Source organism: Dicentrarchus labrax, unplaced genomic scaffold, assembly GCF_905237075.1.
Source record: "Dicentrarchus labrax unplaced genomic scaffold, dlabrax2021, whole genome shotgun sequence".
Lineage (NCBI taxonomy): Eukaryota > Metazoa > Chordata > Actinopteri > Moronidae > Dicentrarchus > Dicentrarchus labrax.
In genome coordinates, this window is record NW_026136707.1 from 553,280 (window position 1) to 573,065 (window position 19,786).

A 19,786-nucleotide genomic window follows, 5' to 3' on the forward strand; every position below is an offset into this window, starting at 1 on the left:
GGTCACTCGCAGCCAATCAGAATGCAGCGGTGAGGAAACGGGCCATTTAACAACCATCTCAAACATTTCACCTTTTTCTGCTGCTTCCTATTGTCCCGGTTGATTCCCGGTTTGAATTGAGTGTCCGCAACCAGCAGCCTCCACGGTGTTTCACACTTTAGAACCTCGGCTTTCCTCGGTGGTCGGTGTTTGTGTCGACAGACAGTCACACCCTCAGAAGTTCACAAGGCAGCACCGCAGCCCCAATCCCGAGCAGCCTTCCCCGTTTCAGACGCTTTAGAACCGATGGCTTATCCAGGATACGGCGCCGGTCCCGGTGGAGCTCCAGCACCGGTAAGTAAACGTTAAACGGTGACACACACATGTCGACCACCGTCCCGGGGACACACAGTGCGGAAGTCGGTCGAGGTGAATGAAATGATGAAGAATAAAAGCTGCAGGTGTTATTATCTGTTCACTGACTGCAGAAGGATTTAATACAACTGAGCATTTATTTCACATTATAACGTTGTATCTTTATAAGGTGTTACTCTGTTCACTTTAAGTGGCAGTAGTGGAGGAAGTGTTCTAGTATTTAACTGAAGTGAAAATAACAACACAATAAATAAATAAATAAATAAATAAATATATGTGCTGTGCTTAAAGCTTTCACTTTCTAGTGTCAGTAGAACACCAGTAGTAATCTGTGTACAATAATAAGCTTCCTCAGGAGTCCACCGGGCCTGAATGGAAACAACCAATCAGAGAAGGATAGTTGATTGTTGAGTCTCATTCCCAGGAAGGCTTTGGGACTCTGGGAATGAGACTATCTTCAGGCCTCCAAACCAAAGCGTCTGTCTCTCTTCCTCGGCTCTGATTGGTTGTTTTGACTTGACAAAATAGTTTTTTTTAAATAAAAGTTACCCAATGCAGCTTTAAGTACAGAATCTATTATAGTATAAAATAGAATAAGTAGTCCCTCAGAAATGTAAATGTTGGTGGCTTTGATGGTTTACAACACAGCACCTATTTTGTTTTCTAGGAAACTTTCTAACAATGTTGCTTTTGTAATTAGTTTTGCTTTAAATTCTTTGACTGTTCGTCGGGAGGAATCGTCTGTCAACTTATTTTAGCCGATACTTTAGCACTAAGGCAATCTATTGTTTGCACAGTTTAAAGTGGAATTACAATAAGTTAGGGGTGAGGAAGGGTGGGGTTTCTTCTTTATAAGACCCAAGGAGCGTGCACACACACACACACACACACACACACACACACACACACACACACACACACTCTGAGTCAGCGCTGGTGGACTATGTAAAGTATGCAGGCAGCTGGAATTGATTATATGTGAGTGAATGGGAGTTTGTACTGTTAACAAGACATTTATGAGGCTTATTGCACAAAGATCAGATTGAAGTGTCACACACACGCCTGCACCCTGCATTGGATCCCTGTTAGGTAACAGGAAAGATGATAACAGAAATGCAACAAAGCTTCCTGAAGGCGGTTTCTTCACCTAAACACCTTCATCATGATGCCAGCGTGCAGGAGAGTGTGCTCTCTCTGTCTGGGTGGTATTGAACCTTTTACTAAGGCAATGTGCATCTTCAAGAGGTTTATATGTTTGGTGACCACTGTACAATGAAGACCTTCCATGCTCTTGCTGATTGGGATGTTACTTTATGTTTTAAGACTCAGACTGTGGCACAACCAGCTATATTTATTCTCTCTCTCTCTCTCTCTCTCTCTCTCTCTCTCTCTCTGCAGCAGGATCCTCTCTATGGATATTTCTCAGCTGTCGCTGGACAGGTAACACACCCCCACAAAGATTAACACACTACCTCAGCAACTGCAGTAATTGTCAATATTGGGGCATTGATGTTTGTCAGACCTCTGCACAGTCTGCTGATTGTTATCGAATTGTTTTGTGTCACAGTGCATCTCTTTCTGTTTTTCCTGACACCCTGACAGGATGGACAGATCTCAGTGGACGAGCTGCAGCGCTGCCTCACGCAGTCCGGCATCTCTGGCTCATACAAACGTAAGAAAACACAAAACTGTTTTTATTAAACATCCACTCACAGCACAAATTCACCGTAAGTCTGAGACACATTTTCAGCTCATGCTCTGATACAATGGGCCTCCATGCACCGGGCAACAAATGGTGGCATGAAGCCAGTTTTCTGAACACTAAGACACTTCTTTGTGTCTGTTCAGTTAACAGTTTGATACAAAATGTCTGTTTTTTTTTAGCTTTGTGAAACCTAATTTTGAGAGAAAACCACTGCTGGTATCAGACTTCACTGAGGTTCTGGAGCTGTAGACTAACAAACTCAATGGAGAAAAGCATCTGTACATTTTTCTTTGGCTACAAATAAAGGTAAACATAGTCTCTGTGACACCACCTGTATGTTTCTGACAGCCGGCCGTCACCATATTGACTCTAGCAGCTCCCAGCTAATCCAAAAAGGGGCAAATACTTGGAGCTGAGGGAGGCTGAATGAAACGTGGTTACTGTGACGGCCCCCACCTGTCTCTAAACGTTTGATGTAAATGGTGTTTGTAGGTTGGTCCATATGAGTGTGGACTTGGTCTCAGCCTGTTTTCCTTTTACAGCTTTCAGCATGGAGACCTGCAGACTGATGATCAGCATGCTGGATGTATCCTTCAGATTGACTACCAACAGTGGTTCCCAACCTTTTTCCTCATGAGTAAACTGACTAAGTGACATATTTTATGGATATTTTATATTATATTTAACACATAACAGTAGAGAACAGCTGATAAACTCTACAATGAACTCAAATAGTGAAAACAATAACTGCAGGACGTTTGTGTAAAATGAGAATTTTGGAGGGATTTTGAGCAGATTAATTCCACTCACAAGTTGTTAGTAACGGCAAACTTCATAACTAAGATTGTCAGTTTCACATTAATGCATCATCACAACCCCAGTGAGGGTAAAGATGGGACAAGTCCCTGCTAATATCACTTTCAGGAGACCTTTTTTTCAAACCTCACTGCTGTTCGGTTACGTTTATGCTCCTGTTAGTCACGACCCAGTCGGGATCACGGACCACAGAAACCTTTTCTCACCGCTGCAATAGGACAATATCAGCCAAACAGAAACACCGAAAACTGGTCGATAGTGTCACATGATTACTTTGGGTTCTAGGAGCTAGATTCCCCTTTCACTTCCTTCTGTTTTCAAGATACTGTAGATCAGTACAGACTCTCTGAATAATCTCTCTGTTAAGCGGATGAAGATGAATGAATGAATGAATGAACAGAGATTAAAAATATATACTTTGTTCATCATTTATGTGCCAAACAGGCTTTACTTTTTGGCTTCATTACTAGCTAGATGTGTTTTATCACATCGTTATCCCCTTGGTAAGCTTCCCATCTGGTATGAGGGTTTTCAGTGAGTCCATGGAGTGCTGGAAAGGTATCTGATGGGTCCTTGACTGTGTCACTCAGAGGGACGGCTCCGGCACCATGGGCTTTAATGAGTTCAAGGAACTGTCGCAGGCTCTGAACGGCTGGAAGAATACCTTTGCATCCTACGACCGGGACCGCAGTGGAACAGTGGAGGGCCCTGAGATGCAGCAGGCCATCAACACCATGGGTACAGGAAAACTAACAAAACTCAAGCAGCATTTAAAAGCAAAAAATTAGGAAAAAATATATTGTGTAATGACCAGTGGACATAGATAAACCACTGTGGTTTGTAGTGTAAAAAACTTATTAGACTATTCTGCTGGCTGGAAGTTACTATAAAGCACAATGCAGGTATATTCTCTCTGTGTAAAATGTCATTTATTTAATGTATGTGTTCCTTTGCAGGTTACAACCTGAGCCCTCAGGCCATGAACGTCATCATGAACCGCTACAGCACAAGCGGCAGAATCGCCTTTGATGATTTTGTGAGCAGTTGTGTAAAACTCCGTTGCCTGACCGGTGAGTGGGCCGAAGAACGCACAAAATCTGAGACAGTAGGCATAAAAACAGCACCCTCATTGTCTCATTATCAGGAGGGAAAACCCTGAACTAACACCAGCAGCTCATTGGACGGTTGACTGGGAAGATAAATAAGCGGATTGAGCTTGTATGAGCAGTTTGCTCTTTACTGGTGGATCACCTGTAGCTCAGCTTGTCCACTTGTATGTTTTTATATATGTGATTTAAGAAAACCTTTTTAAATTGTGTTATTTCTTTGGGAGCCTTTGACAAAAACTGCTTCATGCTGTGCACCTACGTACGACAATGGGGTGGCCAAATAACACATGCATTTTAACACCTCTTGAAAATGATTCTCATGCACACGGATCCACAAGTAGAGACTAGACACCTCCAACGCTGTACCCAGTTCTCTTTATACATCCATGGTACAAACAGGAAGATGCATGCTGGAAAACAGATCACGAAGGGGGCTTTGTTCCTCAGAGTGACTCCGGACTGTAAAGGGGTTCTTTGGATGAAAATGTAATGTAATACATTTTGATGACGTGGCTTTTTTAAAATGTTTCTATGTTTTTCAGATCATTTCCGAAGAAGAGACACAAACCAAAGTGGCACGGCCATGTTTCAGTACGACGACGTAAGTGTCCATCACTTAAAAGTTATTTTTAAAATTTTTTTATTGACATGTATTTTGAGTCCTGTCAATATTCACTCTCCCTTCTAACTTCTATATCTGGCTCTTAAACCGTGTTTCCAGCATCAGCAGGCTGTTTTCAGCCAACAAGCTGATAGAAGATAAACCGACTGTGCACTACCTGCTCAGAAACACACAGCAGACACACACAGAGACTAAAATGATATGATAAAGGTATTTTTCTGAGCAGTTGGTGGAGACCAAACCAGAGCTAAAAGGAGAGGGAATATGCCGGATCATTGTTTGCTAACGCTCACATAAACAACTCCTATTACAACAGAAACCCATTAATGTAGCTGTAAACAGAACAACAGGTGTGTTCGACCATCTTCTGATGAATGGTGTTTTAGATGACTGCTAGATAATTGAGAGTTGTGTGATAACACTGGGTGTATTTCTCTCTCTCTAGTTCATCCAGGTGTCCATGAGTTTATGATGAGGACAAGACTAAACGGAGGGGACACACCGGCCTTTTAAAATCTTCTCATATTAACAGCATACACTTTGACTGTATAGTTTTAATCATCATTAAAATGTCACTGTCACATTCCATTTTTACTACATTTCACCTCTTTATTATTTTTTTTTACACATTGTTACAATGTATTAACACTATAGTAACCTCAGGCTGTACCAATGATAAACCCCTCTGTGCCTATGTTAGCCCATAATGCTGCTCAGCATATGAGTATGAAATGAATAAACGTCCACTCTTTACCCCCTATGAGAATGTTGGGCTTGGTTATTTTTGTCTTTTTGAACACAGACGCACAATAATTAAATGGCTGTAAGAAGGTTTATATGTTGCATGGAGTGAGGTGATCTGTATGATAACATTTTGCATATAGCTGTGACTGTGGAACCTAGGATTATTATTCTGGGGCTGCGTCCTCCTGATCTTCCTCAGAAAAAGGAGGAATTAAAATGTATTTTCACTAACAAAGAAAATATGAACATATGGAATTAGAATGGTTTATTACACATAATGGATAAATATAATATAAATAATGGTTTAAATAAAGAATTTGATTTCCAGTCTTTAATGAGTTTTGTGCAAAAGGAATTAAATGCCTGTCCCATATAGAAGCCTGTGCCAAATATAGGCAGGTTGAGCTCAGCGACTGAAGCAAATAAAAGCTATTAATTGAAGTTTTATGGTATACACACTGCTGTTAAACTGCAAGGGTGAGAATCATAAAAATCGGCAAAGACTGCAGACAGGTATCAGGCGTTGTTTTAAGTCACCCTAGACTTTTAATTTCCAACAAGGGTTAGGAGGAGTTTGCCTGGAGAGATTCACAGCTGAGCTCTTTTGCTTCGTCTCTTTTGATTCTGCAGAGTATTTTTCTGACTTCGGGAGGAATTCGGAAAAGAAATCTAGCCAATGTTCCCCGCTGTGAAAAAAAACAACACAGTTAAAGTTTGCTTTCTTGCACATACATTACTTCAACTTCATGTACATTTGGTGTTACACATTAGACATTTTTCTAAGCCAACCCTGTTGGATGGCAGATGTCTGTCTGTTATTCTCTGTATCGGAACAGTAGAACCACACAGCAAACACCTGTTCTAAATTACTGTGTCTAATTGTTGGTGAGGATGACATCAGTGAGGCTGCAGTGAAATATTTTCTGGGGAGGTACACGGTGTAAAAAGTTTGAGTAACGCTGTAAACACAGTTATGGGCTGCTGTTGAATCCGATACATACCTGCAGCGATATCCTCAGGCCATAGCGCACGTAGGTAGCAACGTGTTCACAGTTGTTGAGAAACATGTGATATTCTCTACAGTTCCAAATGGTACAGTTGATCCGCTTTATTATGCCTCTCGTGTTAATGGCCTTTCTCATTTGGGGAATGCCGTCAAGGTAATTGTCCACTCTCTCCTTCCATTGTTCCCTCGTTGTTTCAAGTTTATCAAACTTACAGATAAGGTTCAGCCCTTCATCAACTGTTTGTCAGAATAAAACTTAATTAGAAATATTGTATACAGATCAAACACTTATTCCTGCTGTATCTTATTTGCTCTTTTCTTATTTCCATTTGCATCAGAAATGGGTTTGTGTGTAACAGTACAGCATTTACAGCAGGCTGTAACTACACTGTAAAACCTGACAACACATCTTTATAAAAGAAGTAAATTAAAATTAACTGATAAACTTTAATGGTTTAAGGCGATCGGTTTCCTCAAACAGTCACTACTGTACTGAACAAACTCATCAGGTTTTACAGTGCACAAAGAAGAGGAAGGAAGCGTTTCACGAAAGAGGTTACACACACATATTATATACATCAGCAAAACTATGTAAAGTCAGGGGGGAATATATTAAACGTGTTTGAAACATTTGATTGGCGACAGTTTTCCCCACAGTTTGTGAGGGATTGCGCAATCCAAGGTGAGGCTCACTGTGCCTGTTTGAACCGGACATGCTAATAAAAAAAACAATTAAAAAAAATCAAAATTGTTTAAGTTAAAATGGTAAATTAGTTTATAGTTCAAACCATTTGATAAATATGACCATTTCATTCATTTGTTTATTATACATTTTATTTTTTCCCATGATGGCAGCCTCTCCTGACCACACGTCACTGATATGTACATACTTAAAAAAGACTGGGGGAAAACTGACCCAGTGAGGGGGTCAATATATTGACACAATACTGGATTATGGGGTTCTTTAACTCACTGTCAACTCCATCAACTGGCTGACTTTTTTGGGAAATACTTTAGTTTGCAAACTTACTAGCAGTTAGAGTCTAATGAGAAAATCAATGATATTCAGCATGTAAATCAGATACTTTTGGAGTTTCTGGAAGTTCATTGATGGGGCATGTGGTTACAGCAGCAACAGCACCCCTCTCTTGTTATCCAAATGTTATAGCACTTTAGTTTACTACACGTACCTGTGCGGTGAAATATGTCATTGTCACCTTGGCCAATGTCTATCTCACTGCTTGGGCCCACATAAATAGCATAGTGCTTGTACACAGGCTGTGCTCCATCCATGATACATTTCCTTGGAAACATAATTATGTCTCCAAATCTGTACTGTAAACAGAAAAAAACATATTGTAGATCCATTAGATCAACTTTTACATTTAGTGCAAAGTGTAACACAATAATCAGAGAGTAAATGATGAATGTGGATAGGTGATGCTAAAGGATGAAAGGTGATCATGTGATCAGACATTGTGATATTTACATTATTAACACCCACTAAGGTACAGTAAATATCAGTATTTAGACACTTTCTCAGCAGACTTTGGGAACTGGAATGACAAATAGACATTGAGTTTAATTATTTCATATTTTTTGTAAGTGGGTTGTTTTGATTCTGAATTATTTTGTTTTTACCTTTTTATCTTTGAACTGTTTTTAACTGAACTGTGTTGTCTTCCACTGTACTGTACAGCCCCCTGAATCTACCTGTGTGTATGAAACGGGCTTTATAAATAAACTGCCTTGCTTCACTTACTGTACTAGACGTCAGGTCTCTTAAGTCTCCCGATTAATCATTTGATCTATTGAGCTGCATTCTTTGCTTTTAGTGAAGAACTTTATTTTTCCTTTATAGCTCTTAAGTGTGATTAAATACAGTGCCTGAGTTGGACCTTAAAAGATGCCAGTAACCCAGTTCACCTCAACCCTAACCACATTATTTTGGCATTTTAAATCCATTTTAACAAAGACATTTTCTGTATGGTTTTCTTTTCGGAGTACCTCACAGTACAGTACAAATACTGAGGTCTGAACCTCAGTGAGCTCAATGGTGGGGATGACCATGCTGACCAAAGTGGTGGTTTCCAATAAGAAATAAGGGTACTCATGTGGATACTGGATAGAAATGGGACTAGAATATATAGTATACAGGCCCTGATTTTATTATTATTATTATTCTGGCCTCTTTAAACTGAGATGGAAATTTTGTTAGAGTTTGTCAGAATAATCTATGTGGCATTAGTTTTGGGACTACAAACTATTAACGGTTTGAAAAGAAAAGATTTTCTTGCCAAGAAAAACTTTGTGGATAATGAAACATGAAACAGTTACTTACTTTCCCATCGATCTGTATTACTGTGCTCGCCAGCTGAAGGATCACAGCAACCAGGATTGGGTTTTTCATGTTTCTGGCAGTGGAGCGCTGACATGGTGAAAAGAACATGTGACAGTTAATCATGCCACCATGGCTAATGTGTGTTAGCAACAGCCTTTTAAATGACCAGACATGAACATGTTAACCCCAGTTTTAAAGCAACTGTCTGTAAGTATTGTAGTTCACCACCCCACCCTCAAAATATCAAGTCATACCATCTTCAAGTATGCAGCCATTATTGTAGCACAACTAATTCCTGTGCACATTTACACACATACACACACGTGATAAAGTTACGCAACTCAGGCAAATCAGTGTTAATTTTGATAGCAAATTCTGATTTAGTCTTAGTCTTTTGAATAACACACCATTTAGTTTTAGTCATATTTTAGTCAACTGAAATCTTTTAGTCTTAGTCTAGTTTTAAGTCTTTTAGTCTTAGTCTAGTTTTAGTAGACTTATTAGCAGATTTTAGTCGACTAAATCATGGTGGTTATCCGATAAAATAACCTTAGCGTGTATTTCTGGATGAGTCGTCTGTAAATGTCACTTCAAGTTGGTGGTGTTTTTCCCAGGGATATTTGCTCCCCACGGTTTACAGACGGTCTTGTTGTCCTTGTTGTCATATGTGAAGTGTGACCTGGGGCCCGTTTCAGAAAGCAGGTTCAACAAACGGAGTTAAAACCTTAACTCTAGGTTGACCAACTCTGAGCTGTCAAACTCTGAGTTTTTGGTTTCAGAACAGGTGATTACACTTAGTTCAATCAACTCTGAGTCAAGGTAACCCTGAGTGAAACCCGTGCATGAGGATATAAAAAAAAAAAAAAAACCTTCATCAATGGAACACAGATAACATGATTCACCATGGCAACAAGTGATAAAAAGCCTCGATCCTTCTACTTCTCCCCAGTGGAGTTGGAAATATTAATGACCGCATATGCAGAAAGTGAGCATATATATTTTTTAGAAAGCAATACTGTGGCAGCACCAAAAGAGCGGGAGCTCGCGTGGCAGAAAATTGCTGACCGAGTCAATGCGTGAGTATTAATTAATTAATTAATTGTTTTGTCTTGAATGTTCCACTTATTCAACAATTATATTCCATATGTGTGTTTGTGCGCACAGGTGCAACCCAACAGGCTCCAAACAGTCAACTGAAGTCAGCCAAAGCTGTGTAACTAAGACTGTGCAACCAAACCAAACTAAACATAATGTAAACAACCGAACTGTTGTGAAAACGTCCTCGAAACTGTGCGAAGTTCTGCAAACTCGTTCAGCTGCTGCGCCTGCATTTGCCGCGGCTTTTTAAAATGTCTCTGCTGCTTCTGCATAGATCAACCTACCCTCAGAGATTCACTCTGATTGGATTTCTTCCCAACCTGTCCCACAAAAAGAGTAGTTCTGATTGGATCTCTTCTCCATTCGTCCCGCCCTAACATTTTCGTCACAGTCTTCGTCATCATATCTGACTTTTTAATTTTTATTTAGTTTTCGTCCGTGAAAAAGGTTCGTTGACGAATATTTTTCGTCATAGTCTTCATCAACGAAATGAACAGTCTGAAATCAAGGAACCAGAAATAGAACGATGCAAAGTCAATATTGAACAGATCCAGTTAATGTTGTATTGTAGAAACCAGCCTGTTCATAGAAAATATTATACCAGCAACACAAACCTTTCACTGTCGATATTTGTAGAAGATTTATTTTAAAAAAACCCAAAAAAAAAAAAAAAAAAAACTTTTATTTGAACACCTCCTGTTCACCTTTTCCATCGAAGTCAAGGAGAAGTGCATGTTTGAGGAATTGTGCATTGTAGTAGTGCACTGGGGGTTCTCATCAAGCTCCTGTCCTAACTGAAACGATGAGCATTTCTAACATTTCAAGAATTGCAAGAAAACAAAGGGTCTTACCAAAATTGTGTGAAGAGAGCCTTAAATGGAGGGTTGAAAGGAAGGGGACCAGAGAGTGTCAATTGACCAAAATGATGAAATGAAAGTACTTTGAGATGGTATAGGGGGAAAAAAATCAAACTCTACTCCTCCTTTGATAATGTTGAGCTGCAGGCTGCGGCCCTCTCTGCCTGAGTGCATCAGGTGTGGGTGTGTCTCTCAGCTTAAAGGCAGCAGACGGAGTCACCAGGTGGAGGTGATTTGGTGATCAGGGGAGTTTGGAGACACTCACAAGATGGTGAGAGCAAGTAATGTGAAAGAAATGGTTGGAGAGACTTTCATCGCTGGAAAAGAGACTGGGAGGCCCTTTAAACTGTCAGCCAAGCGGCAAAGAAATGACCCTCGCTGAAGAAAGGGAGCTGGAGGTCGTAAAGAGTGGCCTCAGATATGTAGCTGCTGATGACCACAGTGAGAGGCCTCACTCGCTTTTAGGAGCGGATCCTGAAAGCAAGAGGGTTGGAGTTAAAGCCATTGGTCTTCTCTGGTCAAAGTGGGGGGAGTCTGTTGGGAAACGGGAACGGGTGGCTACTCCAAAGACTGTGATCCTGCCGAATCATCTCAAAGAGGAGGACAACAAAGCTCTTGGCCTCGGCTACACCCTGGAAGATGACAAACTTCATGTCATGGTTGGGATAAACTTCTCAAAGAGGAAGAGGAATATGAGACTCGGCAAAGACCTTCAACTGGAGCAGGTGAGAGCCAAGACGCCAGACCCACTGATGCAACGAGAGTTACTCAGCCAAGTTTCTGGACTGTTTGACCCGATTGGTCTGACAACGCCTGTAAAGCAGAAAGAGGCCATTTTGGTTCCGAGAGCATTTCAGGAGGCCAATCCCAAATGTAGCACCATCAAGGACACTTGGGACCTTGGGCTATCAGAAAAGCTCGGAGAAGATGCCATCAGCCTCTTTGAGGAATATGCTCAGCTGAGCAAGGTCAAATTTCCTAGAGCCCTGACACCAGCGGGTGTACCGGCTAAACCTGATGCAATCACGCAACTTCAGGATTGGTGGTGGATCCTTGGGCCACTGAACGTGAAGGAAGAGCCACCAGATCTGGAGAATCGGAGGCCACCTGCTGGTGCTGCTGTCTGAAACCTGGTGGATGAAGGACGGTTCAGCAACCTGACTCACCTGGTTTAGATGGTCGCCCGGGTCTGGAGGGCAGCAAAATGCTTCGCAGCTCAAAGTAGGATCTTGGGAACTCCAAAGTGGGAGGCGGTTTCATCAGCCGGGGTCAGAATTGTGGCAAGCTCCTATATCCCTGAGGTGAGACCTGCAACATCAGCATCCAAGCATCCTGCACCCAAGCATCCGGAGGGACATTCAATCCACAATTCTTCGCCGGGAGATCCGACAGTTGGTGGGTGGGAGGAGCAGGCAGGAAACCCAGGAGGGAATCTTTGACCACAAGTTCACTGTGTGCGATCTTTCCAGCGAGTTTCGTGGGAAGATCGAGTGGGAGGTGTTGAGTTGAGCTGCAGGCCGTGCCCCTCTCTGCCTGAGTGCATCAGGTGTGGGTGTGTCTCTCAGCTTAAAGGCAGCAGACCGAGTTCACCAGATGAAGATGATTTAGTGATCGGGGGAGTTTGGAGGCACTCACTCACAAAGCTGGTGAGAGTAAGCAGTTTGAAAGAAATTGTTAGGAGAGACTGGACTTGGGGAAATAAGACTGCAGGACTAAAACTTGTTTCAATCAAGGAAGAAGGAGCCGATGAGCTTTCGTTTAGTTCATTCAGGTTAAAATGTGATGCATTGAAAGTCATGTGATTAAAATGTGATATATTTAATATATGGGTTAAGAAGTTAAGAACTGTGGTGTAGTTAAAAAGTGAGAGATAGATAGATAGATAGATAGATAGATATACTTTATTAATCCTTAGCTGGGAAATTGCACTGTAGCAGCAGCATTACACACAGTAACAACACACAGACATATCAAAAAAAAGCAATATAAAATGCAAAATAAAAATTGTATAAATAAGCGGTCTAATTGTAGTGCAAAGTAAAAATATAAGGTGCAGTGAACAGATAAAACTTATAAGGTGCTTGGAGACTGTATTGTCTTGACCGGAGTTTTAGCTGTTATTGTACAGTGTGATGGCATGTGAAAAGATTTCCTGTATCTGTCCCTTCGACAGCGGAGCTGGAGCAGCCTGTGAGAGAAGGTGCTCCGCTGTCCGACCACTGTGTGATGGAGAGGGTGCTGATCATTGTCTATGATGGATAACAGTTTATTCAGCGTTCTCCTCTCCACCACGGACTCAAAAGGCTCCAGCCTGAGACCAAGTACAGAGCCAGCCTTCTTGATAATTTTATCAAGTCTGTTGGTGTCGCTGGCTCTGATGCTGCTGCCCCAACACACAGCAGCAAAGACAATGGCGCTGGAAACAACAGACTGGTAGAAGATCTAAAAGTAATTTGTAAGCTAAAAGTAATTTGATAAATGTGATTTATGTGTATCTAAAAGAGTTAAAAGCTGCCCAAGATCATTAGGTTAAAATCATCATTGAACAGTGCTTTAAATGTTTACTACTTATTTTTGAGATTAATTTCTAGTAGTTTGAAAAATTCAGTATTTGAGCTTGGGTTTTGGTGATTGATTATGGTTTCTTGGGCTACATTTTCTTAAAAGCCTATTTGTGTTTGTATTTAAGGGTTTTCACCTGCTATTGGCCTTGGCAACTTTCAAAATAAAAGGAGAAGAAAGAAAGCTGAATCTTGGTCACTGAGTGAATTCCAGTCCAATCTTCTGAAGCAAGCTGCCTTTTCAAGTGGGGGAAACCGCATGTCAAACCCTACAAGAGTGAGGGTCACTTGACATATACAATGGAGTGGAGGGGTTTTAACTAAATGTATTTAAAGTCAGGGCATCTTCTTTGACACATATGGTTAAAAACTCAACAGAACAGTTTTTCATTGGTCACAGAGCACACACGCCTAGCTGACGCAAGCAAAATGCTTCTTAAACAGTTTCACATATATTTTTTGGGCTTTTATTGCCTTTATTGTAGTGACAGCTGAAGATAGACAGGAAAGGGGGGCAGAGAGAGAAGGGATGACATGCAGCAAAGGGTCGCAGGTCGGTCGCAGGTTGGCTCTTCCACAGAGACCGCCATGTTTCTACAATAACTTCAAACGGACACACCAGACGCTGGCTCAATGAGGCGTCTCATGTTTTCTGTGAGATCTGCAGCCAGCATGATTTCTCCTCCACATTCGAAAAACTGAGCTGTATTTAGATGGTTGCAATCTGAAACTCCACCACTAGATGGACTGCACACTGGACTGTTTGTTTTCTTTTATTTTTACATGTTGACAAGCACGATACATTGGGCATACACTCATTTCTTTACATTTTTCCCGCCCTACTGCACTTAACAGAAGCAACACTATCTCTAGAGCATAAAGGGAAAATAAAAAACCAGAAGAGGTCACATTTAGCAGTGCATACATGGCTTTATCAATCAGCAAGGTAAATACATAGTAAATACAATATACTGACGTAAAGGGATTTACATCTTTAACATCTGAAATGGCATGTGAAGAGAAAAAGAGCACTATTCCTTATCCTGTTGTAAATACAAAATGACAAAAACTAATAGATAAGATGAATATAAAAAAAATAAAGCATTATAAAAAAAAAAGCAATAAATTCCATAAAACTTCGTTAAACAGTTTCAATCAGCGCCTGAATTTTTGGATGTATAAATGCTCTTAAAGCCCACGGGTCCATTGCTCCTGTCTGACTTTCTCTTCCGCACCGTTGAGGTGTTTTTTTTTTCATTACCTTGCTGACAACAAAATCTAAGATAGGCTACCAGTATTTTTCATATGCAAGAGGTTGGCTTAGATGCGCTTTCAGTCTCTCTCTCAGGATCAAATGAATTATTCGTAATGGGATATTCGATAGACTAATTATTATAAAAGTAATATATTAATGCTGGTTTAAATAAAGAATTTGATTTCCAGTCTTTAATGAGTTTTGTGCAAAAGGAATTGAATACCTGTCCCATATAGAAGTCTGTGCCAAATATAGGCAGGTTGAGTTCAGCGACTGAAGCAAATAAAAGCTATTAATTGAAGTTTTATGGTATACACACTGCTGTTAAACTGCATGGTTGAACATCATAAATTGGCAAAGACTGCAGACGGGTATCAGGCGTTGTTTTAAGTCACCCTAGACTTTTAATTTTCTTAGTCATGCGCGAGAAGAAGTTTCCTTTTCTGTTGGTAGTACCGTGGACAGATTCACAGCTCATCTCTTTTGCTTCATCTTTTTTTATTCCGCCCAGTATTTTTCTGACTTTGGATGGAATTCTGAAAAGAAATTTAGCCAATGTACCCCGCTGTGAAAAAAGCAAAACAGATGTTAAAGTTTGCTTTCTTGCACATACATTACTTACATAACTTTGTTAGATGGCAGATGTCTGTCCGTTATTCTCTGTATCTGAACAGTATAACCTATACATACATACCTGCAGTGATATCTTCAGGCCATAGCGCACGTAGGTAGCAAGGTGTTCACAGTTGTTGCTAAAGACGGCATATTTTCTACAGTTCTGAATGGTATGGTTGATCCGCTTTATTATGTCTTCCTCGTTAGTGGCGTTTTCATTTTGGGAATGCCATCAAGGTAATTGTCCACTCTGTCCTTCCATTTTCCTCTCGTTGTTTCAAGTTTATCAAACCTACACATAAGTCTTCAGTGTGTAGTCACCTGTTTGTGAGAATAAAACTTAATTAGAAATATTGTATACAGCTCAAACACTTATTCCTGCTGTATCTTATTTGCTCTTTATTTCCATTTGCATCAGAAATGGGTTTGTTTGTAACAGTACAGCATTTACAGCAGGCTGTAACTACACTGTAAAACCTGACAACACATCTTTATAAAAGAAGTAAATTAAAATTAACTGATAACTTTAATGGTTTAAGGCGGTCGGTTTCCTCAAACAGTCACTACTGTACTGAACAAACTCATCAGGTTTTACAGTGCACAAAGAAGAGGAAGGAAGCGTTTCAGTAGCATCCCGCAACATCCCACCAGTTTGTGCTGTTCAACTGTGAGCTGTTAACAATATGCAGAGCATTAATATGTACATACTAAAAAATACTGGGGGAAAATTGAAATTGAAATTGATGTTTTTATTCAACACTTTACTAATGTGTTGTAATGTTTTTGAGTTTGAATATGTTCATTTGGGCACTTTACCAAGCAAATAATCATATATATGATTTCTCTATATGCGATTAAACCGGCAAATACTTCTGCCACCCTCTGGCCATCCCATCAGTATTTCTCTAGGTCCGCCTCTGCCTATGATGTTAGACAGACAGTAATACTGTATTTAAATGTGCATACTTACATTATCAGTTTACTACACGTACCTGTGCGGTGAAATATGTCATTGTCACCTTGCCCAATGTCTATCTCACTGCTTGGGCCCACATAAATAGCATAGTGCTTGTACACAGGCCGTGCTCCTTTCATGAAACATTTCTTTGGAAACACAATTATGTCTCCAAATTTGTACTGTAAACAGAAAAAAAACATATTGTAGATACATTAGATCAACTTTTATATTCAGTGCAATAATCAGAGAGTCAATAATGAATGTAATTAATAGTTAATGGCAATTAATAAATTAGATAATTGACTAAAAACATTCAGTAATATTAATTTAATGTAATTGTGTGATCAATCATTTAAATCTCTTAGAAAGTTAAAACACAAAACTTTAAATTATATTTTTTATATTTTATTTTTATGTATTATTTAGTAAATTGAATCTCTTTGGAGTTTTCACTTGTTCACACAAAATATGCAATTTAAAGTTACTTACTTTCCCATCGATCTGTATTACTGTGATCGCCAGCTGAAAGATCACAGCAACCAGGATTGGGTTTTTCATGTTTCTGGCAGTGGAGCGCTGACATGGTGAAAAGAACACGTGACAGTTAATCATGCCACCACAGCTGATGTGTGTTAGCAACAGCCTTTTAAATGACCAGACATGAACATGCTAACCCCAGTTTTAAAGCAACTGTCTGTAAGTATTGTAGTTCACCACCCCACCCTCAAAATATCAAGTCATATCATCTTCATCATCATAAGTATGCAGCCATTCCAGTAAAGAAGTGTATGTTTGAGGAATTGTGCATATTGTAGTAGTGCACCAGGGGTTTGCATCAAGCTCCCATCTGAAATGAAACAATGAGCATTTCTAACATTTCAAGAATTGCAAGAAAACAAAGGGTCTTACCAAAATGTTGTGAAGAGAGCCTTGAATGGAGGGTTGAAAGGATCGGGACCAGAGAGTGTCGTCTGTCTTTCAATTGACCAAAATGATGAAATGAAAGTACTTTGAGATGGTAGAGAATAAAAAGACTAAACTCGACTCCTCCTTTTATACAATGTCTTAACTAAATGTATTTAAAGTCAGGGCATCTTCTTTGACATATATGGTCAAAAACTCAACAGAACAGTTATTCATTGGTCACAGAGCACACACGCCTAGCTGACGCAAGCAAAATATAAGTTTGCTTCTTAAACAGTTTCACAATCAAAACTTTTTTTAATATCACATATGCATTTAGCGGTACAGCATTTTTTGATCAAGATAAGCAGGTGGAACTCAATGTCCTCCTCTCTTCTTGCTGTTGCTCAAGAATGAGACAGCTCATTTCTGAGCGTCTCCGTCTTTGGATAAGTGCCTCTTTTTGCTAATGGCTAAATGCACTCTTGACCTCCAACCTCTCCCAACACAAGCATCCAGCGCTCGCGACCTGCGTGCAGCTATATATCTTATTCTTCTTTGTTCTTTCTTTCTTTCTTTTTTTCAAATGCCACCCACAATTCCGGCACATAAAATTACGCTCGCTGGCTTCAAGACAGGAAGCAGACATAGCTGAAGGTCCACCCCCAGGAAATTTTGGATTAAGTAGATGTGATTTCCTGCATTCTAGTGGATTTTTGGGTGGTCTGCTAAAGATGTGCAATACCTGAACTTATTGTGATTCATGTTCGGCATCATGACTTGTAGGGCCTTCTAGACTTGATCTGAACCTTCAACCAGAAAACTATTGTTGTGGCTAAATGACTGCCTGTATCACAATAAAGCCTTATCCCTATAACGCCAAACCTATCATATGTGATGTGACAATTTTTTTCCCTGAAAAACCCGATGTATACAATTATATACATGCAGTGCGCGGATAATCCACCAGGGGGCAGTAATCTGCTCACTAGAGGGCTTTCCAGCCATGCTACAAGACTGCCATTAATCAGGAAGTGGACACGTAGTTTCTTCTAGACTTCCCTGCCAGTTCCATTGCTGCATTGCTTTTGTTGGATTTGTTGGATTTGTCTGTGTATTTTTTGTTCAAGACAAAAAAGAATCTTTGAGCATTGTGACCCGCTGTATCAAATATGATACAAATTAAAACTCCTATATGGAAATTGATATTTGAATTTTTTTTTTGGTATGTTCAGAAGGACCAATAAAGGCTCCAGTTTCAAAGAATTGGAATTTTCTGTCAATTATTTAATAGTTTGGGCTTTACAGGGTTATTCATAGACCAGTGTTTAAGATTGGACCTAGGTACCTGTAGGTTGATTGATATTTTGATTAGAATGGTATTAAACTAATTCTTAACTGAAACCTAACCTATGTTGTGAATAATTGTATTCTTAAGAGCACCTCATGATTTATGTTCAGCCAAAAACGACACAAGATTAGTTAGGGAGGGACATTATTCTTCATTCAAAGCCTCCCACCACATGGTCCATCAGAAACAAATAAAGTGCTTAAAGTGCTTAAACTTTAAACTTTTTCAAGCAATAAAACAGATGAATGCATTACTAAAAATGAGGCATAATCAGTATCAGATGCAGATCAGAAGCTGGGTAAAGTCCTTGTCTATGATCTGTGGGAATGGTTATACTGGCCTGTAACAAGGTGCTCTCCTGCTGCTTGTTATGACAGCTTTCACCACACTAAATCATGTTCACACGCACAAACACAAACAAATCATTTATTTCAAGATTTAAAGTTTAGAGAGTGAGTACTCAATTGGACAACATTTCATTGTTACATACTCTCTGCTCAGATTCTCATCAGACTTCTCGAGGTAGTTTCTCCCGCTGTCTTTCTCGGTATCTCTTCTTCTGTCGCTAACTTCGGGGTGCCATGGTGCAGCATATATGGGTGCAGCGCATAGGGTTCAGTGGCGCTCATCAGCACCATCTACCGTCGGGGAGTTTAAAAAGGAACAAACGAGTCTCGGCCCAAGATCGGATTTTGTTTGCGTGAGAAATTGGATGTGTGGTGTGAGTACGTGTGAAAACAGGCAAAACCGTGTGTCACACGGCAAAAGCATGAGAGTTGGCAGCTCTGCATCTGGTATGAGGGTTTTCAGTGAGTCCATGGAGTGCTGGAAAGGTATCTGATGGGTCCTTGACTGTGTCATTCAGAGGGACGGCTCCGGCACCATGGGCTTTAATGAGTTCAAGGAACTGTCGCAGGCTCTGAACGGCTGGAAGAATACCCATCTACGACCGGGACCGCAGTGGAACAGTGGAGGGCCCTGAGATGCAGCAGGCCATCACCACCATGGGTACAGGAAAACTAACAAAACTCCTCAGTCAAGCAGCATTTAAAAGCAAAAAGTTAGATATAAATATTGTGTAATGACCAGTGGACATAGATAAACCACTGTGGTTTCTGGAAGTTACTATGAAGCACATGACAGGTATTTTCTCTCTGTGTAAAATGTCATTTATTTAATGTATGTGTTCCTTTGCAGGATACGACCTGAGCCCTCAGGCCATGAACGTCATCATGAACCGCTACAGCACAAGCGGCAGAATCGCCTTCAATGATTTTGTGAGCAGTTGTGTAAAACTTCCTCAGAGTGACTCCGGACTGTAAAGGGGTTCTTTGGATGAAAATGTAATGTAATACATTTTGATGACGTGGCTTTTTTCTTTTAATGTTTCTATGTTTTTCAGATCATTTCCGAAGAAGAGACACAAATCAAAGTGGCACGGCCATGTTTCAGTACGACGACGTAAGTGTCCATCACTTAAAAAAGTTTTTA

General features: G+C 40.2%; 2 protein-coding genes across 9 annotated transcripts in view; one reads left to right on the top strand and one right to left on the bottom strand.

Moving 5' to 3' along the window:
• Positions 1–19,786, top strand: part of sri (sorcin) — a 20,297-nt gene continuing 511 nt past the window's right edge. The window contains exons 1-8 of one of the 6 annotated variants that reach the window (XM_051405427.1): positions 2–333; positions 1,756–1,794; positions 1,957–2,026; positions 2,602–2,645; positions 3,466–3,613; positions 3,832–3,945; positions 4,527–4,585; positions 4,706–5,045. In XM_051405427.1, the coding sequence (XP_051261387.1) occupies positions 286–333; positions 1,756–1,794; positions 1,957–2,026; positions 2,602–2,645; positions 3,466–3,613; positions 3,832–3,945; positions 4,527–4,585; positions 4,706–4,747 (564 nt within the window). In that variant the 5' untranslated portion in view covers positions 2–285 and the 3' untranslated portion in view covers positions 4,748–5,045. The other 5 variants (XM_051405425.1, XM_051405428.1, XM_051405426.1 and 2 more) reach the window with 5 other exon arrangements.
• LOC127366478 (phospholipase A and acyltransferase 1-like) overlaps positions 5,724–19,786 on the bottom strand; it is a 26,174-nt gene continuing 12,111 nt past the window's right edge. Inside the window, exons 1-5 of one of the 3 annotated variants that reach the window (XM_051405421.1) lie at positions 10,647–10,803; positions 8,698–8,784; positions 7,547–7,691; positions 6,352–6,593; positions 5,724–6,036 (exon numbers count right to left, since the gene is read on the bottom strand). In XM_051405421.1, coding sequence (XP_051261381.1) covers positions 5,914–6,036; positions 6,352–6,593; positions 7,547–7,691; positions 8,698–8,766 — 579 coding nt within the window. In that variant the 5' untranslated portion in view covers positions 8,767–8,784; positions 10,647–10,803 and the 3' untranslated portion in view covers positions 5,724–5,913. Of the gene's footprint in view, positions 6,037–6,351; positions 6,594–7,546; positions 7,692–8,697; positions 8,785–10,646; positions 10,804–14,848; positions 15,034–19,786 lie in introns of those variants that run through there. The other 2 variants (XM_051405420.1, XM_051405418.1) reach the window with 2 other exon arrangements.